At 50.7% G+C, this 26,040-nt stretch overlaps 6 protein-coding genes across 6 annotated transcripts; 3 read left to right on the top strand and 3 right to left on the bottom strand.

Moving 5' to 3' along the window:
* Positions 1 to 1,395: 1,395 nt before the first annotated feature.
* On the bottom strand, positions 1,396 to 3,920 carry QC763_0041250 (uncharacterized protein; the record flags this gene model as incomplete). The annotated part of the gene is made up of 2 exons (XM_062905635.1): positions 1,396 to 3,817; positions 3,877 to 3,920. The coding sequence occupies 2 exons, from the start codon at positions 3,918 to 3,920 to the stop codon at positions 3,529 to 3,531; spliced, it is 333 nt and encodes a 110-aa protein (XP_062768958.1). The 3' UTR covers positions 1,396 to 3,528.
* A 1,303-nt stretch (positions 3,921 to 5,223) lies between these two features.
* Positions 5,224 to 7,925, bottom strand: QC763_0041240 (uncharacterized protein; the record flags this gene model as incomplete). The annotated part of the gene is given in 6 exon segments (XM_062905634.1): positions 5,224 to 5,280; positions 5,372 to 5,491; positions 5,889 to 5,939; positions 6,320 to 6,394; positions 6,500 to 7,559; positions 7,565 to 7,925. Coding segments are annotated over 5 exon segments (312 nt in total). The 5' UTR covers positions 6,509 to 7,559; positions 7,565 to 7,925.
* QC763_210370 (uncharacterized protein) lies at positions 7,248 to 12,443 on the top strand. The gene is made up of 3 exons (XM_062910082.1): positions 7,248 to 7,944; positions 8,011 to 9,877; positions 9,939 to 12,443. The coding sequence occupies exons 2-3, from the start codon at positions 9,622 to 9,624 to the stop codon at positions 11,753 to 11,755; spliced, it is 2,073 nt and encodes a 690-aa protein (XP_062768956.1). The 5' UTR covers positions 7,248 to 7,944; positions 8,011 to 9,621; the 3' UTR covers positions 11,756 to 12,443.
* Positions 12,444 to 14,946: 2,503 nt separating this feature from the next.
* Positions 14,947 to 15,246, top strand: QC763_210350 (uncharacterized protein; the record flags this gene model as incomplete). The annotated part of the gene is made up of 1 exon (XM_062910081.1): positions 14,947 to 15,246. One exon carries the CDS (start codon positions 14,947 to 14,949, stop codon positions 15,244 to 15,246), a length of 300 nt encoding a protein of 99 aa, XP_062768955.1.
* A 1,144-nt stretch (positions 15,247 to 16,390) lies between these two features.
* On the bottom strand, positions 16,391 to 20,670 carry QC763_0041210 (uncharacterized protein). The gene is made up of 7 exons (XM_062905633.1): positions 20,652 to 20,670; positions 20,287 to 20,607; positions 20,162 to 20,223; positions 19,821 to 20,115; positions 19,419 to 19,775; positions 19,198 to 19,372; positions 16,391 to 19,136 (listed from the first exon to the last, which is right to left on the bottom strand). Exons 2-7 carry the CDS (start codon positions 20,287 to 20,289, stop codon positions 16,405 to 16,407), a joined length of 3,624 nt encoding a protein of 1,207 aa, XP_062768954.1. The 5' UTR covers positions 20,290 to 20,607; positions 20,652 to 20,670; the 3' UTR covers positions 16,391 to 16,404.
* Positions 20,671 to 23,850: 3,180 nt separating this feature from the next.
* On the top strand, positions 23,851 to 24,534 carry QC763_0041200 (uncharacterized protein; the record flags this gene model as incomplete). The annotated part of the gene is made up of 1 exon (XM_062905632.1): positions 23,851 to 24,534. One exon carries the CDS (start codon positions 23,851 to 23,853, stop codon positions 24,532 to 24,534), a length of 684 nt encoding a protein of 227 aa, XP_062768953.1.
* Positions 24,535 to 26,040: the final 1,506 nt, after the last annotated feature.

Raw genomic sequence — 26,040 nt, 5'->3', positions numbered from 1 at the left:
CCACACGAAACATGTTTCAGTCCCAAGCACCCATTATCTCTCCCGCTTCTTGGGTCAGGAGAGCTATCTGATTCGCCCATTCTTACAATCCTCAACTTAAACACTGAGCACCATTCGGCTAGCAAAGATCTCAACCCAGACTTCTAAACCATCTGAACTTCGACCCTCAGTCCCTAAGTTTTAACCTGAAAAGCTGAAACAAGGCACAGGCGGGTGGTTACCCTCCTGTTCAAAGGTTCGAGAAGGATAGTGTATGGCATTCACCACCCGAGCAGAAGTTCTCATCCTAGTTCATACCCAATAAACGAGTTATAATCTGTGTGTAAGACAAGTATCAGCTTCCGTGTCTTAATTGTGCCCCAACTTCATGACTGTACAACCACCTGCCTTGGACATCACTGCTATCTTCTCTCCACTGCCCAACTGAGCTCCGAGGTTACGACCCCAAGTGCCGACACAGCGTGGGGCGACCGCAACAAGACGGCTTACCTCGTAAGTCGAAGATATGCGGCACTGACAAGTTGTAGAATGCGGAGAGCCATGTGCTCATGTTGCTCTGTATTGTGGTAGAGTAACAGCCTGTTCATGACATGATTCCATTCCTTGGAATTGCTTTACCCGTGGGCATATATACCCTACCTGGATGGGATTGGTGAAGTGTATGGTGATATGGGTAATAGGGACTAAGCTCAAGAGTCACGTACCTACCTGTGTTGGTATGGCCAGGCACATGTGGTGATGTCTGCTGGATGGTAAAGCTACCATGCCCTTCACATGCTCGTCATTCAACAGTGTCTGAAGCTTCATGCTTTTGATTCACCGTGTAACAACAGGAAATCCAATCTGATGATGTTCAAAAGAGCGCAGCAACATGTACAAGTATGCAACCAGCGTTTGAAGACCTCAAACACCTTCCACAATATGCAAGACGGGGGATAGAGACCTCACTTCGTAAAGGGCAATGTCACGATACCTCATATTTGGGTCCGCTACTCTTGCTACTTTAGGAGTTGAAAGGGGGCCTCTCTTCGGCTTGGCTGGGAACTGCTCTGTGACACCAAGATGCAAGTCTTGGTCTGGTACTGAGATTGAAGCGAGATTTACGAGCATGTCTACGTTGACTTATGGTCTTGGAATTCCGCTCAAGATGTTAGGCGATGTCACAGTGTAAAGTAATCCGGGGTCGAGACATATGCGCAATATGCTCAAAGCTGATGCTTCAGATGCTTACTATCTCCCTTGATGAGTATAGTTCATAACTGAAGATAATATCCCATGGTAACCTATGGATGTAGAGGTTCAGGCTTGTTTCAAATATAAGCATTTCTATGTTTTCTTTCTGTCCACTTTGCATGACAACGAGCTTTTCGGAGCATCGAGGGAAAACGAGGCTGTCACGGGTAGTAAGTGTCTCTTCATTCTTATGTCAAAAATACCACTCAAAATATTTGACAGAGTATGTTTGGAAGCTTTTCCTATGTTGTTCTGAGCAGGTGATATTCTATCGACGTGAACGAGCTTATTTTTCCCCATTTGAGGCTATTCCAATGGTGCCCTCCTGCATACGTATAACACCTCCCGTATACCCTCTGCTCCCTACTCTAAGAAGTCTTGGTGGTAACCTCATCAACACTTATCGCAACCATTGATAAGAAATAGAAGCTTTTTACCAAGACATCATCTCCCATCGTTCTGGATAAGGGTCTAATAGGGGGTTGTCTGACGGCACTCGCCTCTTAATAATTGTTCCGTAGCAGTATGTTCAAACCATGTATCATTCCCGCGTCATGTTGCAAGTAAATTGTGAGGTTTCAATGTTTCAATCTTCTTTGCAGAGACCCTGTGTCAATGCTATATGCCACCTGGTGATATGATATGATCATCTCGTGGGCTATAATGCAAAAGCACCCAACATACATTTGGATACAACCTAGTAAAACCCACACTAGCATACGGGCAATTTCGGAGCAGGGAGATTGTGTATCAAGAAATATCATTAATGTTTCTTCCAAGGTCAGGTGATAAAAAGTTTGGAGTTTTGAAACACCGGAAACTTGACAGTTCGAAACATCAGTGATAGATCGTGTGGAGTGAGTTGTTATCGCAGGCAGACAGTAGGTGCCGTACCGTACATCGAGATGTCTGGATAGCAAATGGTGCAACATGATCCTTGGGGATTCACATATCTGCCTGCTGTATGTAGCAGCGAATGCCGGCAGTAGTTCTCGTGGGCACTTCGAATCGTTGCGACGTGGGAACAAGATTTCGTGCGTTTGGCTGCCGTTGTCCTCCTGCTGAACATTGGTGGTTCTGGGCAAGGAAAAAGCAGGGGGAAAAGCCTTGGAGACAGAGTTGCTTGACCCGCCGTTGCTGGATGGAGCGCGGAACAGCTCCCGGTGCCCCACCGTCCCAGCGCCGCGGCAGCCGGGTCTTGCCAAACGGAGACACCCGCCGATTGAGTGCTTGTTGGCCGAAAGCCGAAATATCGGGAATCATCCTCCCGGTTTCTGCTCGCTTTAAACTAAGCTTCTTCTTCTTCTTTTCCCGAGCATTCCGATCAGGCCCCCCTCGCGCTTAAACCTTTTTTCCTCTCTCTTTCACTAGCGTTTGTTTCGAGACTAAAGAAAAACGTGGTGAGGGTGGAGGCATTTCGTCCGATCTTGAAGGACCTTGGAGGTTATGCTTGGCAGGCAGCTTTCTCCCCCGCTGTTGTCTCAGGAACCTTGCAACACGCATCGAAGCGAAGCTGGTCTCGTGCAGCGATATTCTGTGCGGCGCAGACGAAGGAACATGCAGTCGGAGCACGCCCGAGAGCACGGCCGGTGTGTTGATGAAGAAAGGTCAACATCACAGCGAAAAAGCTGGTTCAAGTGCTTGCAGAAAATTCTATGCCCGCTCGGACGATGAAGCTATTTATGTCTTGCTTTTCTGCAGATTGGGATGTGTCTGTTCACTGCTTTTGAAGGGAATGACGGGCCGCTCGTCATCTTCTCAAGGTGTAACATACCTTTCCCTTTGAAGCGCGCACGTTGACCACCCTCATCGTCGCACTGCTCGTACATAGATCAGATGGAGTTTGGAGAGGAAACGTGGTCCCCCTGTTGAGTTTGTTTGGACCATCATCGTCAACCATGTCGGTGATGCCTCTTACCAGCAGCAGCATCGCTTACGATCCGAGGGCTTCAACCCCGTCTGCAAAAGAAAACAATCTATTCGTATCGGTTGTCCTATCACCAGCGCTCCCCCCAAATTCCAAACGATCTGCTGAATAAGATCTTGGTGAGGGTTCCCAAGCCAGTGTTTTGGGTTCTGGGAGGCGTGGTTGTGCCGCAGGCCCGGTCCCTGTCACCCCTTTCCCCGCGGCGATAAGCGACCAATGGGGGGCTGTCAAGTATTCACGACCAGAGCAACGACCACCACCATCGCAAGCGACGCATGGGGAAGGTGGTGTATGGAATATTCCGTGACAAAGCACAGCTGGGCCATCAATTGATTGCCAAAGGTCCCAAAAGTGCCGCGATGGGCGTCTTAAGACGAGCTTTTATCGTGTCGATCCCCGTCCTGAGACAGCGAGACTCGACCCGAGAGGGTGGATGGGCTCCTCGTATGGTTCTGGTCGTTATTCCCCAGACTTAACCTCCGGCGAACGTCAAACAGAAAAGGGCCGGTCCGGATCGCCAATGGTGGTGGTGTGAAGAAGGTGAACGCCAACCACGAAGCTTCAAGAACCGAGAAACAAACTGGAAGCCCGCCCAGCAGGTGAAACGTAAACTGCGCCTCTCCCGGCCCGTTGGAGACGATCCATGACGTTAGCAAGCTAGTGACCGGTATCTGTCAGCGATCATCACCTCAAACTTGACCACAAAAGAAACAAACATTATCTTGGGCTGGGGTTTTCTTGCAGTACAGAAAGCGAGCATTGCTTTCCACTGAACCGCAAAGCTGCGGACAGTGATTGCTCACCTGCACCAACAACGATGCATGGGCCTCATGGATAGATGTATTGTGTGCTGATGCAAGTGATTGGGGTATGTGATGTCTGCACGTGATGGCTGTGCCAGACTGACACAGTCCAGGACTCCCTCGGATCCTTTGGCCATCCCATCGAGGGTCAAGGTGTTGAACAGCAACAGATCCAGACGATCTTGAGCCATTTATCTGATCATATTAAAGGCCTTTCTGCAGGTTGCTGTTCATCATCACATCGAGTCTCGATCATTGTTATCCATTGTTGCTCTCGACCAGTCCATGTGTTCACCCAAGATTTAGCAGACTGCTATAACAGACACAGTGCTATCAGCCTGCATCCGTGTAATAGTGATAGTGTCAAGCTGTCAAAAATGGTGATGCTCGAATGTGATGCCGCGATACAACGATACGAATGCCAACCATCGCATGCCTTGGTGATCACAGGATATATCGTGCCCTTGTGTGTGACTCGCGTTAGAATGGACCAGGCCCCTCATGGGGTCTCGATTGCATGGGAGGTGCGCTATAATGCTGCTTGTTATTAATAGCAGTTTCTTTTTTCTTTCCTTTGTAACAGTAATCGGAAATCTGTGATCTCAAAATGAGGGGGGGAAAAACTAAAGGTCCACTGTCACTGCAACAAGCTTCGTCAAAATCGTACGATTGGAAACAGGGGTATCGAAAAGCCCACGGAGTTTGGGCAGAAAAGGGAGATAACGCCTGCCCTACAGCATGATCAAGCAGATACACATTGTGGGAAAGTGATGGGCGTCACAATGCTACCGAGACATCCTCCTCACTTTGCTCCCTCACCCTGATATTGTGCGCTGCTTTGTGAGGTCGACGAGTGCGCACGGCCTTGCGATCTCTATAGCCATGGACGGCAGAGAAATTGCGGACTTTGAGTGCTTGCATCGCTTGACCTGTGCGTTGCTTCAAAGATTGCACCTCTTGCTCTTTTCCCAGCCCGAAGACCGACTGAAGAGGGCATCCATTTCCCGCAAAGTGCTCCCTTCCCGTCCTTGATTGAGACGAAGGCTCGGACTAGACCAAGGGGATGATATCAAACCGCGTTGATCCCGTGAAAAGCTACCTGGATTTTGCTTTGCCTCGTCAATGGCGCCGTTCAAGCCTATGAGGCTATTCATGAATAGGATATCAGGACGAGAGAAGGTGGGTGGTAGTTGAGCTACTCTGGTCACTTGACCAATGATAGCCCCAGTCTCTAGCACATCCTGGATGAAACAGTGTTTCTCAACCTCGTTGCCCCGCATCCGAAAAGCTTGGGTCCTTGTTTCGTTTCTGCCGAGTCTGACCTGCATGCTTTGTTTCTGATATTTTTCGGGGCAATCGTCTTGGAGTTGTTATACAATAGCTCAAGCTTCTGAATGTGTTTACTTACTGTTGGTCTGGCGTGCGCTTCATCGCGCGTAGACTCGGTGGCTTGCTTTGGAGCAACAGCATCCAGCCCCATGAGCATCGGAGCAACATTCTGTGGATTGTCGAGACCGAGCGCGGCCCCCTGTCCTTAAGTATGTGACATAAGAACATGATCCCTGAGGATCTCGGAGAGATCGCGGCTTCAGAAGATCCACAGCCAAAATCTTTTCAGGGGTCGAGTAACCCCCGAGTTAGGCAAGACTTTGCCGCGGTCGGTTAGCCCAGCTGTCCCGATGAGGAAAGGATTTGCTGACCGTTAGATGTACTCACTTGTGTAGGTAGGTATCAATGTACGAAAACACCACAGCAAAATAATGCCCTGTCGATAGCTCTCATGTATTCCACAATTGTCTGTAGAAAAGGTCTAAGGTGTGGCCGGTGAGTAAGGTAAGTGTAGCATGCTAATACAAAGGATTGGACAGCACCTTGCCAGTTCAAATATTAGATGCTGATGGGTTCCAGTGCGCCATGGGCCATACCTGAACGCTCCACTTATACCCTTTGCCCTTGCCAGTAGGTACTGGTGGAAACTGAATGATGTTGATTTGTTTGATTCCGAGTACCGTCCGTTTGTCAACGCTACATGGCTCATATAAGCTGTGTAAAGTCGTGAATATGGCAAGAAACAGCGCTTTTGCAAGCTCTTGGTGCTCTCTCGTGGCTCTGCAACCCGCAGGGTAATTTGAGTGATTGTGACTTCAAATGCTCACCGCCAGAACTGTCAGGGTTGTCACTGTAGTAAAGAGAGCTCGAAAGCAACATTTAATGCAGGGTGGTGGTGGTGAATGCAACATAAGCATGCAAGAAAAAGACTTGAGACCCAAAAAAGTGATAGCAGAAACCGGGTGACCAACGTCGATCAACCTGCAGCATTGCAACATCCAAATGAAATGACTGGGGGAACGCTCACTTTCTTCATCTGCCTCTGACTAACAGTGCCGTCCCCCACGCTGCGATGCCCAGCAAAGTTGGAAATACCATCACTCTGCAGAACCACTACCAAGAGATCCAGCTTCATCAAAAATCTGGTAGATGTATCCATTAGCGCTGTGATCGTCTTGCGTGATGCGAGAAACCAGTCTGTACAGACATCTCGCATTGCAGTCGGAGTATTGCGACTCTAAAGATCAGACGAACCGCCAAGCCCAGCTACATGCTGCGTGATGTCGAGGCTGAGAAGAGGAATTGATCATTAAGCTAGAGAAAGTGTCGAGAGAATATATCCTACTGAAAGTGTTGTGTAGACAGCTCGCTTGTATGTCGAAGATGAGTGCTCGTGATGTCTACATGTTGCCAACGAGGGAAGAGACCGGTTGTTGACGTGTATGTAGATAGGTATCTGCATGCAACGCACATGTGTCAGTCCCCTTTGTCAATATGGTCAAGAATGTGTGGTCCACAAGGTTTAGCTGTGTCTGTCTTGAGGCACATGGCCTTCCAGGGTCTGTTCTCGACCATCCTGAATTAGGCTGGAGTCATGAAGCGCATTGACAAGTTAGCGGCTTGTCCTGCTGTTGCAAAGGCGGCGTTTCTGGGCAGGGCGGATTTGAAGATGAGGTTCTTTGCTTCTCTGACGGCCGTTGAAAGCCAAGCAGGAAGAAGGCCTGGATCATGACTAGAACATGCCGCAAACGAAGATCGAACCCGCCACGTGGAAATAACGAGCAAGAGAACTGATTTCTCATGATTAGCGGCGGCGGCCAGAGCTCAAGAAGTAGGTTATTTTGCTGGTGGTGGTGTTGAGTTGAGATCCTTTTACAAACACCGCTAGTAACGTCCCGCAATTCACCTTACCCCTCACTTCCATGCTGCCTGCCATGGAGTGTCATTCAACTTCAAGAACTTCCATTTTTGGCCGCATGACAGTGGCCAATTTCTGCCAGGTTCGAGCAGAAACAAGTTCCATGATACACTACAGTGATTCATTCAGTGATGTCTTCGATCTTGCCACCGGCTTCATGCCCTCCCACCCAACGTGAAGCAACTATCGGACCGCATAGTGGGGCAGTTGTTTGTCCTCGAGATGGATCATGGTTCGAACAGGACCCCACTGCCAACGTCCATCCTCGACTCCGTCACACCAAGAGAATGCCTGAGCTCACGCGGATGGCTCTGTCCCCATATCGCCGGCGCCGTCAACTACCGTTGCCCTGCCCTGCCGGGAAGGTGCCAGTTCAGATGACACTGGTGAGCTGGACGTCGATCTGAGGCGCAACAACCGTTAACGTGGGGTTGCCGCGAAGCGATTGCGAATCTCGCGCTTGTTCCTCTTCTTACGCAACCGATCACAGGATACAGCCGCTCTCAGACGCCTCAAGCAGGCTTCTTCATTCGCCTTTCCAGTCCCTACGACTCCTTCATGCACCAGCCCACCAATCAGCTGTTTAGTTACAGCATTGCAAAGTCGAGAGGTCCGTGCGAGCCATCAAGCATCGGCCTAGCCCATCACCCTGACCAGCGCGATGTTACAATCTTCACAGTCTCACCGTGTATGCCCACTCATAGAGAGGCCCTGAAGAATCGTGTCGAGCAGAAGTAGGAGCGGTATCGGGATATCGTCCTGAGCAACCACTGACCCGGCGTCGTTGCAAGGACCCTCAGAACCGACATATCCACGGGCTGGATGTCATGTTGCCTCCCGCTCTCAAGCTGGGCCAACTACTGGGTAGGCACTGGGTTATGAAGAGGGGTTCTATCGCGTTCCCGTCCCGGATGAGCTCCCAAGCCTCTGATTGCGGGGTCGTTGAGGAGAAGGGATGACACCAGGTTCTGCATCCATCTTCAACAAGACTGCCGATTCAACCTCTTCGGTATCGATCCGCAACAGCCGGACACTGAAGACGGGAGCTCCTCTTCTGAAACCAGCAGGTAATCGGCATGAACGTCAACTGCAAAGCTCAGATATCCATGAAACTTTCAGGACATTTTCCGGCCACTGCTTTCTTCTGGCTCTGCCCTCTCTTTCTTTATTTTATTCCGTCTCTTCAGAGCACGGAAGGTTTGCGTCGACACTGATGCCGTGCTGGCTATTCCGCACATGCTGCACTCTCAGATGCTGCACCCCAGCTCTACCAACGTCCCTTCATTTAGCCATGGGTCACCCATTGGTCTGCTGGAAGATATCTGTGGAGGAGTAGTTCATAGCGGCGGCCAGATATGGACAGGCACGTCCAGTCTTGGGTTGCGGCGAGATGCCTGGGTGGTGGGGCTGCGGTGGAAGCCCCCTGTCTTCCTAGCAGGGATGCTCGGTCGGCCCTGAACTGGTCTAAGCGGTTTCATCACTCTGTGCCTCTTGCAGCAGCTTTTTCTCTTCTTCTGGGCATGTCTCATCATGTATCTCGACGGCGGCTTTTCCGCTTTGAGCTGTCAAGCCAGGGTCCTGGGTACCCGACTGCTCGCCTCGGACGCCGTTGTGCGTTGTGTACCCCCCAATTCTCAACAGCTCGGATAGCTACCGGGGCGCGACAACAACGATGGCTTGTCTCAGGCCCCTTTCCCCCGGTGCCTCTCTCGTGTCCAGGCCGCAGAGGTACCTCTGGGAGAAATCACCAAAGATGTCGAAGCAAGGGGTCCTCAATGGCAGGTCTTGTCCTGGCAGCTTTCCGTACTGTGCACCCCCACCGCAAAGATATGGGGTTGCCATGTGCCAACCCTCATCTCCGTGCACTGCGCTCTGCCTGTCTTTCCCTGTCACACACGATTCAACTCTTTGCCCCTGGTGAGCAGGGCCTGGGGCTTATTATCCACTTTGGGGGGCCTGTCCGGTCTCGAATCTCTATCAGACTCTTAAGAACTCGTGGGCGTCCTGGTTGGAGAAAACAAGTGCATACATACCGTCAACTCCTCCAGCCTATCAACCGGTCGACAGACACGGGAAGCTTAGAACATTTCCTGGCCCTTAACTGCACCACATCCTCCGGGCCAGTGCGACTATATACCTCTTACACAGATTCGGCTTTGCGTTCACACCACACCAATGGCTCACATTGCCAACTGCTTGGGCGGTTCTGGTTCCGACTCGGACGACCTTTCACTTAGCCTCAACACTATATCAAAAGCAGTCACCCCGCAAGCTTCCAATGATTCGGTATGCAGCCACTTTAACCCCCAAACATACTTCCCTCCCTTGTCGTGGCATTGGCTGTGAGCTTACACGTCGAGACACAGCTAAACACTACCTCATCTGGTGAGATCAAACCATTTGCGTGGAGAATGCAGCAGACGACAGAGAGGAAATACCAGCTCTTCCCTAAAGAGAGGCAAGTAGCTACTTGCCCTGGGAAGGCTCTGGACCCCGAGCAAGCGTTTGCGTTGGCCATGTTACAAAACGGGGAGAAGGGCGAAAAAACTCCTGCCGCGGCAGGGCTCAGGATACGGATCAAGGAACACAACCTCATCCGCAGACGAAAGGTTAGCGTCCCGGATCTGGGACCTATGACAACCGTACAAGAAGTGGCCATGGATTCCCGTATGTTACTATCCCCAACCAACACGATTGCTTTCATGTGCTTGGACTAACCCCACCATAGCCACGATCCCAGGCCGACCACCTTTCCATGAGCGCTCGATTAGCGCACCGGGAGCATCGTGGAAGCAGAACCAGATGGTCGACTTCCTGTCACCAACGTTGGAGCAATCTCCGGAACAAAAACACGAACTTCGAGGTGGATTTAGGAGCCACGGAGAACTCCGGCAACCATTATCGCCAAAAAGTCTCACGCCTCTGGTTATTCCAGCTTCAACATCAGCAGTTCCTCGTTTAACACAACAGGCCTCACTCAATCGGCTTCGATCGGGCAGCACACCTGTGGACATGCCACTACGGTCGGCGAGGACGGATGATTCCCCAAGAATCAAGACTCCCTTCACCCCCTGTTCAGCTGCCTTGACACCTGCATCGGCCGCCACCACCGCCATGACCAACTCGACGCTACCCACACCTGTATCCGCTCCCATGTCCGCTCCCATCGAGCACCGATCATCACCCAGACCATGGGAACGTATTACGAACTATGCGCTTGTCGGGACCCCCAAAGAAGGCTCACCGGATCCCTCGGCCACGCCAAAGGCCGAACCCAATGACGAAACACCACAAGTTTCCCAAGGCCACACCAGAAATGTGTCGGATACAGGAAGTATCATGGAGAGAGGTCGGCCGCGGAAGCGGTCGGATCTCACTCTTCGCGCTATGTCGCGGCGAGGAGAATCCAAGAGAAGCTCCAGTGCGGAGCGACGAGCATTTGAGCAACTGCCCAAAGGGTGGAAGGCAAGTGATGCGGTCAATATGCTTAGCCCTGTTGAGGCAGCTGCTTTACACAAGCAAGCTCTTCAGCAGGCGGCTAGGTTTGAGGTACTAAGAAAAGATGACGTCGACAATCTCTCTAGAGAGCTTCGTCAGCTTGATGAGCGCACTGAATACCTTCGCCGTACCTACACCTCGCTTCGTGCTGGACGACGCAACCTACACACTCGGATCTGCCAATATCTGCGATCACCCCGGACGGCCAAGTTCAGTCACGACTCGATGCTGAAGCAAGAGGAAGCCCTTGCTGAGCTTGACGCTTCGATTGATGACTGGGTTACCAAACTCGAACACGCTGAGAACCGGCGCATGCGGGTCCGCCAGAAGCTTCTGGAGCACGTCGCCGCCGCAGCCACCCTGGCCGTCCCACCCACGGGCGTTGCTAGTGTGAGCGAGTCTCTGCAGCTCGCTATGGGAGTTCGCCCCCTGAACTGCCCGACCAGCATGTCAACTCCTCCGAGAAGCCCCACGAAGACTGCCTTCACACAAACCTCGCCTTCCTCTTCGCCTTCCTCCTCTCCTCCGCGGGTGGTAGCTCAAGTTCCTTCAACCATCATGGAGGATCCCTTGACCGAGGAGACTGCGGCGGCCAAAGAGAAGACTGGGGAGTCTGTCACGACCCTGAAAAGGGCGGAGACGATTCGCATCTACGCTGACAATGACGTGTATGCCCTCCTTGCCGACGTTGAGCAAACGATTAGCAACATGGGTGGGACAGAGGCCGTGGCGAAGGAGGAGCCAGTGGTGTCCGTGGTAAAGGAGGAGCCTGCAATGTCCGTGGCGAAGGAGGACCCAGTCTCTGATGTCGAGAGGAAAAAGTGGAATCGCACTCGGGGCAGCCAGATGTTCCTGAAGAGCAGTTCTCCTGCCAGGATGGCTATCCCTTTCTCCAAACTCGAGGCCAAGACCTCCTCGTCCTCTCTTTCTTCCTCTTCAACCCCTCCCACCACGACTACTTGCTCAACTGCGTCGACATCACCCATCGTGACGCCAACACCCGCCAGCGAAGAATTCTTTCTGACCAATGCGGTGTTCAAGCCCTAAATTCTGCTTTATTTTCTTATTTTTTGGCATTACACGATCTCATGCTCATTTGAGTAACGATGCTACGACCGACCCGCATACAATCTTTTACCCTACACATACTCATCTTCTTTGATACCCCCTTTTAACATTCCTTTTGACTCTTTTCACTTCAATGCACATTGTTTTACCCTATCACATTTTTCACCAGACCTATCTCATTCTTGTATTCCTGTAATTTAACATCACCATCACATCACACTCACGCTAGGCGTTGAGGACTACTATATTTTCAGGGGAAAAGCTATAATGTCGTCACGGCCGTTCTACCTATATACCCATAAAACATGGAGAGGAAGGCTATCACCAACAGTGCGCTATCAAAGATACCAGATATTTTCTCCCTTCATTGTTTACTTTGTAGCTGGGGCAATTGTACATTTTCTTTTTCTTTTTGGGGTTTCAGGTTTTGGCTATCAATTGCTTTCTTGCATTTGGAATCGAATCATCAAAAGCATCTATGGGGCAGGGAAAGCAAAGAACTTGGGCAGGGAGGCTGCTTACATCATGGTGGGCTGCGAAAGGGTCGGATGGGTAAGAGTGAGACATGAGCTCACTCGGCAAGGGATGGGCATAGGGGGTGGGGTTAGGCCTGCCATAGTCAGAGGGGGAGAACTTTGACGAAAGAATTGACAAAATTTACATTGACTTACTACTTGTCCTTTACCTTGCTCCTGCTTTTGCTTTGAAGTGATTGGAGAAAAATGTCGGCGAATTAGCTGTGGACTTGGGGATGTGTACGACCTGACCCGGCTCGTTGGTTCAAAATTTGTGGCACCGAAATTCTGTCAGATATCAATCAGTCAGATGGATGACGAGGGAGAGGGATCGGGTCCGCATATGTTGTGGGACGTTTATTGCGCCGTTGACGGTAGTTTAGCGGTAACATCCACACGGAAAAGGCCGAGTGGTGACCTCGCACTTAGCTGCTTGTGGTTTTGGAAGGATAATAGCTGGGAGGAAAGGGGCGTCTTGATGTATGGTACTTAATGTTGCACACGTCAGATAGGTAGGGCTGGGGCGTTTAGTGTGCAAAACCCACCCGCTAACGGAGGTTGCACAACTGAAGGAGTAGCCTACGTTTGATGTGGGTAAGTAAGGAGGTTTGGTCCGGAGTTGTTCGTAGGGGGAGGTACGCATGCGGGAGGATAACTCCGGGGTTGGTCATGATCTCGACAACGGTAGCATGCTCGAAAGGTGAACAGCTTCGGCAGGTCATCAGACTAACATCGCCACGGGCGTGCATTGCAATCTGTTACAGATGGACCAGCAAACTGTTCCCGAAGAAAGATTGCAGAGATACTGGTAGGTTGAAGCATCGAGCCAAACACCTGCTCGTCGTCCCTGTGCCCCTTCCTACAACTTACGCTATTCCCACGACCTGCGCTGCTCCTACGATAGTTGATCTGGACGCTAAACGTCGTCACGCTTAGTAGGGCCTCCAAGCTACCGGCGTAGTTTCCTCCTACCCGCGAAAGCTTAGCCTTAGGGTCGAAGATAATTATATCCAATTCTAGTAGCGATAGAACTTATAACTTAAGTAGTATACTTTGCGGTTTATATTTGATGAAGCATTAATTATTATCGTCACGTTATTAACTACCTTCATTCCGTAGGTTAATCTTTACCGTAATTACCTAAACGCTATCGCTGAATATTAATATCTTTTTAACGATTATATTGTTACCTCCGTCGTTATTTGTTCGCCCTTTACTTTAATAATTATAAAAGAGGTTTAAAGCGTTATGATAATAATTATTGTCACAGCACTGGCCTGACACTGACGGACCGTTTGTGCATCTAACCATCCACACCGTGTGCTCTCACACACACTTGTGTACCCGGCAGGATATATACGGTATTACATCAAGGGAGATTACAATGACCGTCAGCCAAAAGTGGCTGTGGCATGAAAATATGCATTTGATGAGGCTTCTGAGGTGGCAAGTCTCAACTTGTAGCGCCTGTTTCCAATAGTCACGCCAGCAGTATGGTCCTAGGTCGCAGGACGGCCCTGGGCATCACGTCAGATTATACACTTCATGCCAAATGGATGGCTAGCTGGAGGCTTCTTCGGAATCAAGCTGTATAGCTCGCTCGGAGAGCATCTGTTCAGAGATGGACAAAAACACTCGCTTGGGACCCCGCCACATTGTCGTATTCCGCGACCGTCTGGCATCGACGTATTTAAACGACATCTGGATTTTTAGCCTCTTCCCGGTACGACACAATCTACATCATGTCTGGAGCTGCCTCTCCAGGGTATCCTACCGGATGCCCAGTTCATCAAACCGCTTAATAAGAGCCCGCCCTGAACGATCCGTAGCAAATACCACAACATTGGGTTCTTTGGCCTTAAAGGTTGGTGGGTGTTCGTCGTATGGCAAAGTCGCGCAGAATGCCACTGTTAAATCTCGTCGTCGCTGCTGTTGCCATAGCATCCCTCTTCCCGGCAAGTATCGTTATTCAAGTAATCTCTACCGAGAACATGTCGAACTGGTGCAGCGGGTGGTTTAAAAAGCCCATCTTCCCGGCGAGCCCCGATACAAGTCAACAGCAACCGAGTTTACAGAGCAACTGTCACTGTAGGCAGGACCACTGGCACCAAACCAACTATGATTGCTATCAAAAGCTACAGGTGAGTTAAGCTTGCCGGCTTGACTCAGATTAGTGGTGTACATATGGTGATAGTACTGGGGCGCTGCGCGCAAGTGCCATTACAGCAACCAACCCCTGCCATTTCCACATCCGAGATGCTATGGAACGCCGCGTACGACAGCCTTGAGTTGGAGGATGTGGATCTTGTTTGGGTCCTAGGGGAGAATTCTGGAAAAAGTTCTCGGCGGCCAGACCGATGAGCCCTCCACAGCCGACCCCCGAGCCAAACTGAAGGATCTAATCGCGCGACAAAAGCACATAGAGGGAGTTGGTTGAAAAGGGTCAACAGAAAATATCTAATGCTTCCAGGATAAGTACCGGGGGTTGGCGACCTCGCTGATTTCGTCCTATCCGCTCAGGCAATGGTTGACTTAGTACTCCAAAGCGTGCCACAAGCTGCATCGGCTGCGCTTCCAGGGACCGGTGTTTGCCTTGGGCTACAGCTAAGAGCAACAAGAACCAACCTTGCCGGTACCGCCCACATTATCTCCAGAATGGATTGGTATTACGCCCCGTCCGAATATCTCCTGGAGAAGGATCACATCGACGAGTCTTTAGAATCGATCCTGCCCCAGCTAAAGGCGAGGATCGTCGCGCTTTACAAGGCCCTCCTCCCATACCAGATAAAAAGAATCTGCTCCTACTACCGCCACCAGGGTCTCGTTTTTCTCTGTGGCCTTGCCAACTGGGACGACTGGGACGCCGCCCTGAAGGCTGTCACGGACGCGGAAGATGCCCTGCAGAGGGACTCGGACCAGTACAACAAGCTCCAAGCGAAGGAGGCATTGGGCTAACTCTTCAAGCGTGCCAAAGCAATGGAAAAGCCACTCGGAGATATCAGTTAGGACATCCGAGAGCTTATTGCTCAGACCAAAACTGAAAACGACTAAGGGTACCTCCAAGACCTCTTCGTGGTGGATCATCAGGACGACGTAGGAAGATTCGGAAAAAGAAGGACGTGGTGCTCGACGAGGCATACAACTGGGTCCTCGACACGGAGGAATATGCAGCATTCACGAATTGGAGCTATGATGGGGCTGGCCTTGGAGCTGTATAAATTCGGAGAACTTGTAGGGACAAGTCGAATGTTATCTATTAACAAGTACCGCCCGATGTTACGATGCACGGGAGTGGATGGTTTCCCACCTCAAGGTTGCTCAACAAGGAGCATTCGGGTAGAGCCTGGCCACCTCCAGATGCTAAAAAAAATGTTATGAATTATAACTCTGGCAGACCAGTTAAATAGGTCCTGCCGAGTAAGTGGAAGCAGCAACCTGAGAACTCTAGGGTTCCTTGGACTGCGCTGTACGACGGTGTGCAATGCTACTGAAGGAAGACAAGAATAGGGAACTGTGCCCTGTAAGGAGGAAGGTATAGGGAAGTGTGAATAAGATGGTAGGCACTTAATAGCAGAGGACTATGCTCTGAAAGAGAGTGTAGAAAACCAGTATATTAACCTTGACTTGATAGCTTGACTTAACAAGAGAGAAAACAGAATACTTCGAATGTGCTGCAAGAGGAGCCTGTTATAAGCATCCAGTCCTCGTGTTTAATCTTCCAGTCCCTTCACTGCCGCACTTTCCGTGGTTCCGGGCCATCGATGATGTCTGTAGTTTCCAAGGTCCTAGGCCACCGATGATGCCCGTGTTCTCCGAAGTTCCGGGTTCTTCATAATACCCGTAGTTTCCGGGACTCCGGGCCATTGACGGTGCCCGCTGTGAGGATTCGGAGACACAAACAAAAACATACTGCAAAATCCACAAATAAGTGCTGTATTTCAACGATAAACGACAACTAATAGTAACTCGTCCTCCCAAACCTTTCCTGTGGCAAGACATGAAAAGGAAACATAAAAGAACATGAAAGAGCGAGTAAAGCAACAAACGAATGTGCTTTAGACTTGGAATAGAAAACTTGGCACTCTACACTCTCAAAGATACCGCACGACTTTCTTACTCAAGTGTGCCGGGATGCTCCTTACCCAACACCTTCTCACGTAGCTGTAGCGTCTGCCGATGTATCTGCTCGGCCTCCTCGTACTTCCCCTGGCTACCGAGTATACTCGTAAGGTTGTTCCTGCTGGTAAGTGTGTCGGGATGCTCCTTACCCAACACCTTCTCACGTAGCTGTAGCGTCTGCCGATTTATCTGCTCGGCCTCCTCGTACTTCCCCTGGCTACCGAGTATACTCGTAAGGTTGTTCCTGCTGGTAAGTGTGTTGGGATGCTCCTTACCCAACACCTTCTCTTGTAGCTGTAGCGTCTGCCGAGACATCTGCTCGGCCTCCTCGTACTTCCCCTGGCTATCGAGCACATTCGCAAGGTTGTTCATGCTGCCAAATGTGTTGGGATGCTCCTTACCCAACACCTTCTCACGTAGCTGTAGCGTCTGCCGATGCATCTGCTCGGCCTCCTCGTACTTCCCCTGGATATTGAGCACATTCGCAAGGTTGCTCATGCTGGTAAGTGTGTCGGGATGCTCCTTACCCAACACCTTCTCACGTAGCTGTAGCGTCTGCCGATTTATCTGCTCGGCCTCCTCGTACTTCCCCTGGCTACCGAGTATACTCGTAAGGTTGTTCCTGCTGGTAAGTGTGTTGGGATGCTCCTTACCCAACACCTTCTCACGTAGCTGTAGCGTCTGCCGATGCATCTGCTCGGCCTCCTCGTACTTCCCCTGGATATTGAGCACATTCGCAAGGTTGTTCATGCTGCCAAGTGTGTTGGGATGCTCCTTACCCAACACCTTCTCACGTAGCTGTAGCGTCTGCCGATGTATCTGCTCGGCCTCCTCGTACTTCCCCTGGCTACCGAGTATACTCGCAAGGTTGTTTATGCTGGTAAGTGTGTCGGGATGCTCCTTACCCAACACCTTCTCACATAGCTGTAGCGTCTGCCGATGTATCTGCTCGGCCTCCTCGTACTTCCCCTGGATATTGAGCACATTCGCAAGGTTGTTTATGCTGGTAAGTGTGTCGGGATGCTCCTTACCCAACACCTTCTCACATAGCTGTAGCGTCTGCCGATGTATCTGCTCGGCCTCCTCGTACTTCCCCTGGCTATCGAGCACATACGCAAGGTTGCTCATGCTGGTAAGTGTGTCGGGATGCTCCTTACCCAACACCTTCTCACGTAGCTGTAGCGTCTGCCGATTTATCTGCTCGGCCTCCTCGTACTTCCCCTGGCTACCGAGTATACTCGTAAGGTTGTTCCTGCTGGTAAGTGTGTTGGGATGCTCCTTACCCAACACCTTCTCTTGTAGCTGTAGCGTCTGCCGAGACATCTGCTCGGCCTCCTCGTACTTCCCCTGGCTAACGAGCACACTCGCAAGGTTGCTCATGCTGGTAAGTGTGTCGGGATGCTCCTTACCCAACACCTTCTCACGTAGCTGTAGCGTCTGCCGATGCATCTGCCCGGCCTCCTTATATTTTCCTAAATTGTAAAAGCTCTGGCCCACTTTGGACAGAAGACCTGTTGGCGCCTCCTCGTCATCCACCCTTTCCCGCAGTTCCAAAACATATTGCGTATGCGGAAGATAGCTCATCCATACTTCTCTATTGCCGTGATCCGGAGAGGGAAATACATTATTAAGCCGTTGTAGCACTTTAGCGGTCCATTCCTTTCGCTCTCCCTTTTGGGCTAACCAGCGTAGCATCGATATTTGGACCAGCCGATGGATGTCGTAAGTATCTGGCTCCTTTCGTTGAGAGATAAATGCATACGCTTTCAGAGTCCCAATTGCGTCAACAGTCCTTAGTCTCCCTGCCGGTGGCAATAGAGATTGCGGAATATCCTTCCCAGCTAGGAAGCACATAAACTTGAGGTAGTCCGCCGCCAGCGGGTCGTGATCTGAGATGTGCCGGAACGAAATCAGCCAAGTTGTGGCGACAGGGTTTTGAATGCCCTGATATCGGTGTCGGTCCTTAAAGTCCCGGCTCAGTAGCTCGATCATATCCTCGTTACTGGACTTGCACAGTCCAAGGTATTGTGTAGTTGAGATCTGCTTCTCGGCCATATAAGCAGACGCCTGCTGTATCGCCAGAGGGAGATTGGTAAGAAATTCCAGTAGCGCGACAGTGCTTGCCGTATCACGCATCTGATCTCCCTTCAAGCCTTTCTGCAACAGCTTTAAGGCTTCGTCTCTGCTCATTTCTTCAACTAAGATAATGTGACTCTTAGGCCCCACTAGCTTAACCGCGACTTCATGATTTCGCGTTGTAAATAGAATAGATCCTTTCCGGCTAAATGGAAGATAGTCGGTAAGGGCAATGTCGCTAAGGAGTAGCTTTCTGTCATCAGCGTTGTCGATGATCAAAAGCCAGCTACCCGTACTTTCACGACTCAAGGCTGTCTTGACGAGTGCTTTAACGTCTGCCTCCACTTCATCGATCCCGGGCACCGTGAGTTGCTGGCCGATAGCACGGTATGCATTCTCAAAACTAGTGACATCCATAGCGGGAACCCAGAAGACCGAGCAGTTCGGGTGCTCGTTACTGACGCGAAAAGCAACCTCGAGCGCGACCTGCGTCTTTCCCACCCCTCCCAGGCCTTCGATTGCGGTCCGCTGGCAATCATCCTTATCTGTATTAGGATGGATCCTCCCGAGAAGGTCCTGGAGAATCTTTTTACGGCCGACGAATTCCTTATTACGTCCAAACGGGACAATCCAGTGCCGCTTGCCAGGTACTTCATCATGTTAGCAGGATCCTAGCCGTAGCAGCCGCTCAGAGGGGATAGTTTAACTCACAGTTCTCCCGCCGCGTCAAAACGGCAGGTGCATTTTCAGCGAATTGCTTGATCGCATCTTTTACGAGTTTAAAGTTGGGGCATTCTGGACCCTCGAATTTGTTCATGCCCGAATGGGTTGCATCTAGCCCCTGACGATGGAAACCATGGAGGCAAGCCGAGGACTCCGTCACAAGCTATCCTGCGTCAGCTACATTATAAATCGCGATAAAATTAACGTACAATCTTCTTCATCATATGCTTAGTCAGCTTCTTCGCCCAACCTCGTGATAGAATGCGTCTTAACATCTCTGTCTTCTTCATTTCAAAGAAGCAATACAGGGGCAGTCGGACCGCCTCGGCATTCGCGATCTCGGTGAATTTCTGGATACGCTGGCGAACGAAGTCGTGTTTCTGCTCGAGGTCTTGTATGAGCTGGTCGGAGGCTTGCTCTCCCATAATGCCGGCAACCAGCACCTGCCACCGAGCCTGCTGGGCGGCATCGCTGCCCTGGAACGGAGTGGCGAGAAAAACGACCCCGACAGTGGAAAGCAGAATATGTCGGTAGTCGCTGCCTTCCTGGGCTGCTCGATTAACAGCCTAGGGATGTTAACCGCTGTCCGCCGTCAATCCATCGGGACATACCTCAGCCAGGATAAGGCCCCCAAAACAAGAAGCAACGAAGATGATCGGTCGCGTTTGCGAACCGCGGCCTTCGGAAACAAGTTTGAGCAGCGTGTCAGCATGGCCGAGCAGCGTTTGTACGGGTGCATCTTTGAAGTAGTTTGCGTTCCAGTTGTAGGTGAATATGCGGGCCTCAGGTAGAGCTGCCGGCAACATGTCGCTGTCCGACAGCCAGCTCACCACTCCGCCTCTTCCTTTCTTCTTGAACTCCCATGTCCGCGGCGACTCGGTGCCCAAGCCGTGGATTGCGATGATACTATGCTATTAGACAGGCCTTTAGTCGTTGGGTCGGTGCAACTTACTCGATGGTCGTGTTGTCAGGGACGTCGTGCGCTGGGGCGATCCGGCGGAGTCCCTTCGGAGCCTAAAGGCGGATTGGCAGCAGTTAGCGTCCGGCCGCGTTTTCCTATTTCGAAAGGGACCCTACCATGGTAGTTATCCCAGGAATATTTCGAGAATTGGGGTCTCGCCGTTGAAACAAAATATGTGGCAGGATAAAACGAGATCCCTATAGACACGCTTTGCGCCCTTTGTGCACGATTACGGCAGGAGAAAAATATCGAACATCGCTTGCCCTCATAGACGAGAGCGCCCAATATCTGGCGCAAAACCCAAGTCGTTCGGTGATTCCTACTCATGCATGCGAAACAGCTCAAAGCGCCACAGCCGACCACGTCCAATCATCTTGGCCCACAAGTAGCCAGTAACGTCGGTTGCTGCCAACGGTATCTCGCGGTAGCATGGGCGACGCAGCTGGACAGGCGTCTACGGCGCTTATCAACCGCAATCGATCGGGGCAATTGCGCCAAATCGCAACCGAGGACCAGTAATTTAGATGCTCCCAATCGCGTCAAGACAAACGGCACACAAGTTGAAACAGAAGAGGTACGGTCCGCAGTAGAGGTTGAAGCTTCCTGAAGTTATAGCCGCCAGGATAGCTGAACATACGCACAGTTGCCCTGCTGCAGGCCACATGGACAACAAAGCACTTCGGCTCTGTCTGAGTAATGCATCTCGGGGGCAATGGTTGAATTACGATGGGTCTCATAACAGACCGCTTGTGAATAATGAGGATCAGCTACTTGAATCAAGTCGAAAGTTACATGGTTGGGTTGCAGTATCATGGACTCTCCGAGCTGCTAGCTATGTGCTGCTGTCTTTTCTTTCCATACGCCACCGTTGCCGCCCAGTTGTGGATAAACATGTAACAAAACACCAACACAATAAGCCCCACGGCGACGATGGGGCCTAGGATAGAAAAGACAGTAAAGCCAATGGATACGGATTGGAAGGCGTCGTTGTCAGCCAGCGTCCTAGTTGCCAGCCCGACCTGCATGGCGGTAAGGGCGATAGTAATGTAGATGGTGGCGGAAGCCAGCCAGGCGAAGTTGTCTTGGAAAAGGCCCCGTATTGTTGCCAGTGTGGCATGTAGCGATGAAGGAGGAACGGGCGCTGCGAGAGGAGATATATCTTGTTCAGACGGGAGAGGCGGAGCTCGCCGTAGTGGAACCGAGCATCAACCTTAGAGTAGATGTGCTCGGTCTCCAGCTGTTCGACAAGGTGCCTCCATGCTAGTCATGTCACCTCCGGCGGCAGCAAGTGCTTGTCCTGTGCTATAGAAAAGTCACTTTCATGTGAGATAAGCGCGGCGTACGAGAACAGGAACCCGAGCGCACGCCGCTGCAGGGCCGGCCGATTGCATTCACTCGCAACGGAACAGCTGCAACCCGACTGGCAACAGAGATACTCCATCCAGAAAGCAGGGTCGAGCAGAAAACGCGGGATTGGTTTGACAAATAGTCGGCCGCTTGTCCAGACCAGGTGCATATCCATCTGCTCCGTGACGAAGAGCTCCCGGGAGAGGAGGAGCTGGCGGTGTAGCGGACGCGGTGGCATGGGGCGACCGGCAACCCACAGCCAACTGAGGACCCTGTCTAACCTCTTCAAATCGAATTATTTCGCGATGCAGGCACATACATCCCGACCTGCGGCAACAATGTCGTCGGTATCGGTGCGGTAGGACGCGGGCAGGAGTGACAAGAGTCGATCTTGGGGCCGCAGCAGGTCACCACCCGGCCTTGGCTGGACTTCAAGGAGTAAGACGGAGAAAGGTGGAGACTGTCGAAAACAAAACGTCAGCTTTAATGCTTGGTGGATAAGAGGATGTTTTTGTTGTGTGAGACCATTGTGCGACGGAATGGAAAGGACCAATGAGTTGCGTCGTTTCGCAGAGTTAAATAACTGCGGACACGATGCTGGGAACAATTGCTTTCGCTGCGGTCTGCTTGAAGGTGCAACAGCCTCACGTGATTGACGCGACGTGTGCGATTTCAGTTGGATTCCGGCTACGAGCGGCCCGCTCCTTGAAGTGACCAGGGCCATGTGTGGCCAGCCTAGATAATGCGGCCAGCCAGGGCCTTTGCAGTGTGGCCAGGGTAACTGAACCATATTCTATTAATCGCACGCTGCTATACTTAGAGAGTCTACAGTTGCTCACATTGAGCGGAAGATATTAAATATCACGGACGACTGACACAAGTCGACTCTACGAAAGGCGAACATCTATCTCGACATGACATCCAAAAAGCTCCAAAGGTCCCCAGACCAGCGTGAGAAAAAAATTATTTGAGGAACGGAGATCTTCCATCCTGCGTAAGATACGCGATCTAAACCGCCTATCACAAGACGCAAGGGTTGCCATTATTAGTATCTATAAAGGGCAAACCTTCAGCTTTGAGCCAGATAATCAGTTTTTCCAGGATTTGGGAATCAATATAAAAGTCAAAACTTGCCTCCAGCCAGGTGAAATTGGCCTGACATCAACTCCTCCACACAGGCCCCGGCGCCGTCACGCTTTTATGTCTCCAAAACGCACACCGACCATGCCATATCAAGCTCTGTCTCCCATTAGCTACCTTAGGGAAGAGAGTCTACCTGCCCCTTCAATTGCTGACGAAGCACCTCGGCCGGCTCTCCCTGTGACCTCAGTATCACTAAATCAGTTCAAAGTTTAGGCCCAGAGAAGAGCTCCCTGAAGAAAGAGGTAGAGAGGTTACTAGAGGTAGATTTCTTCTTATCCGAGAAGTTGTCTCGAAATCCGAAAAGGGGGATGAGATGCCTAGAACAAGTATGATGACGGGATGGGGTCTTCTTCTTCACCCCGGAAATCTAGACAAATACCAAAATGGAAATAATCGGCATTATAAAAGTGCCATCTACGGCGTTGCAGGCAGCTCCAAAGCGTGTCCAGTTACGCCATCGGTTTCCGAAGGCCAAACGGCAACGGCCATGCATACTTGACGCTGTCAGCAAGCCTTGCATTCAGCACATCCTACACTTCCTTAATTACATATCAATTTATGAGCTCTCCTACCTTGACATTGGATGATCATCCACGAGTTCCTCTTGACCCTAGGACTGTTTTCGTCATGAATGCCTTTATTAACCGAACTACCATCCAACAGTGGCCGCTAGTCAAACTCTGCGTTATGTCTCCAGGTAGGTGCCTAAAAAGAACTTAAGACCCGAAGACCCATCTCACACTCACAGATATCAAGGCATTACATCTTGACCTGGTCAACTCTTCAGATGGCGGGATTCTCTGGAGCGTCTTGTTGGACTATCATTATAGCCGAGTTGAGGAGGCGAGGATGTGGAGAGGGAAGCTTTCGTTGTGCAAACCAAAGGCGCTAAATCTGCTACTCCAGTCATCACCTGGACGTATACGATATAGAGGCATTATTGACGGCATGTATCCTTGCTCCGGCTTCCTGGCATGCGCAGTGGCTTGGAACTTGGCAACATCCATAAACATCTAGCACTCCACTGTCCAGAGCCCATTTAACGATATCTTGAACACATTGGTACCATCTGGGGAACGATCCTAGGCAATAGGCCAGAATTATTTCCTTTGATCGACTATCCTACCGTAGAGCTCCTAACACACCGTATTGCCTCGGATTCACAAGACTCACACCATATTACCACGATAATGAGCTCACATCAAGTCTTCTTTCATATTCAGGACCCCACCTTATGCGATAACATTTTATCCAATATTATGTCGCTCGAGGTTATGATCCCAAGCTTAGTAACCTTTCATAGCAATATGAGATACTTCTCCATCGGCACGCGTGTTTTACAGAACTTCATCGCCGACAGTAGCCGATTCGAAACGACGTTTCAGAGTCTATTTCGGCAATGGGCGTATGACCCTGTGTTTGAGGTTTCAGAAGGCAACTTTGCCTTGATGGACTTAACAACCGTGGATCTAGCATATATTCAGCTGTTTCTCTTCGTATTGCGGCACTTCCCACTGCTGTCGGAAGATCGGCCCGTACAAGATAAACAAGGCGAATATGCTCGAGCGGGTGTGGATTCCAATTGTGTAGATCAACTATATTACCGCGCTCTGCGCTTAGAGTTTCGGACTCTTAAGGCACGGAGCCACACATTTCATGATCTCGAGTGTAACGAGTTAAATCACCTGCCGCTTGATCTAGAAGTCAGATGCATCGATATTATTTGGAGCATCACGCTCCAAACGCTGAATATACACTTCTACGCGCTGCCTTTTCAAGTGTACTTCGTGGTCAATGCCATATGCATGAGCGAGAAAGATATGGAGCCTGTGGCGGCTCCGGTATCTGCCCATATTTTTGTGGTTGATCTGTAAACTGGTTCGCGGGACAAGTAGGTATATGAAATACTGTTCTTGATTATAATGCTAATCTCTAGACGGAGAGGACACACAAATACGCTTTACGAGGATCATCCTGGTTGTTTCCGGTTGGGGTTACTGTTCTCTTGGTGGCTCGTTGGTAGGCTTCCTGGATTTCCTTGGACAGTTTCTGAGCTTTATCTTTGTTATCTGCCGATACGAGAACGAGGAGGTAGTTGATTAGGTTGTCAAAGGTCTGGTTGGTGGAGCAGGTTCCAGGTCTGTTCTGAGCTCTGGTAGTGTTTCTCCAGCTGTGTTTGATGCCTTGGTTTACTCCCTGGAAGCCCCGGGCTAGCAGGGTCGTCACCCATCTCGATGTCCGGCTCGTGGGTTCCCATTAGAGCGGTCGATCTCAGCCACATCCACGACGCCCAGTGACCAGAAGCAGAGAGAGGAGAAGAGTGCGCCGTATAGTGACGTGCGGTACCCGCTCCTACTCCAGACCAAGGGCTTATATATGGACATTTCTGAGCTTGGTATTACGGATGCGAGTAAGCATCTTGTCAGGACCTCCTCAGTGGTGATTAACCAGTCCCTAAGGAGACGCTTTTTGACGACGATATATTCGTGGATATTGTCGTAACCTCGAGAATAAGAATGAGGCGAGGATTATTTAAGATATCTTAAGGTTTATCGTTTCTTCGGCGTAATTGCTTACACTCCGGAATAAGAAATATAAACGCCTTGTTAAAGAGCCTTAACGAAGGGTGGAATAACTCAATTCCTCTTACTAGTACTCGTCCCCAGCCTGATTATTCTATTGGGTTTAGCGAAATGCGTTTACCGAGGACCAGCTCGCTAAGTTATCGCCGTTTATTAGCGACTTTATCGCCGGAGATCAGTCTCTCTTTATGGCTACGTACTATATATACTTCCCGTTCCTGACCTGCGAGGTGAAGTGCGGCGCCGCTGCGCTCGATATCGCAGACCGGCAGAACGTCCACAGCATAACCCTTTCAGTGCGGGCCATCGTCGAGCTCTTTCGTGCTGTGAATCGCGAGGATAAGGTTAACCGCCAGATTCTTGCCTTCTCCATCTCACACGACTACCGATAATACGGATCTACGACCACTACCCGGCAATAGCTAGCAATAATACCAAATATTACCGCCATTCAATCCATACTCACGATTTTACAACACTCTACGGACAGATGGACAGCTTATCAATTCACCAAGAGCGTCTACGACCTATGGATGCCCAAGCATTTCGAGAATATATGCTCTGCTATTGCCCAGCTGCCGTCGGATTTAGATTTTGATGTTCCGCCACTTTCCAAGGCGACTGGGCTTTCCCAGGATTTGGGTTTAATGCGGTCAGATGCCAGCTGCGCTTCTATACCTAACGAGCAGGGCAGCCAGTCGAGCAATGCCGAGCAGCAAGCGGTAACTCCAGGTACCTCATTCAGTGAGCCGAATAGGAGGAAAGGATAAGTCCCGAAAGGGCTGTAAGATATTAGCA

Source organism: Podospora pseudopauciseta, assembly GCF_035222475.1.
Source record: "Podospora pseudopauciseta strain CBS 411.78 chromosome 2 map unlocalized CBS411.78m_2, whole genome shotgun sequence".
In the NCBI taxonomy this organism is placed as follows: Eukaryota; Fungi; Ascomycota; class Sordariomycetes; order Sordariales; family Podosporaceae; genus Podospora; species Podospora pseudopauciseta.
The sequence above is the reverse complement of the archived record's forward strand: the minus strand, read 5'-3'. Positions and strand labels throughout refer to the sequence as shown.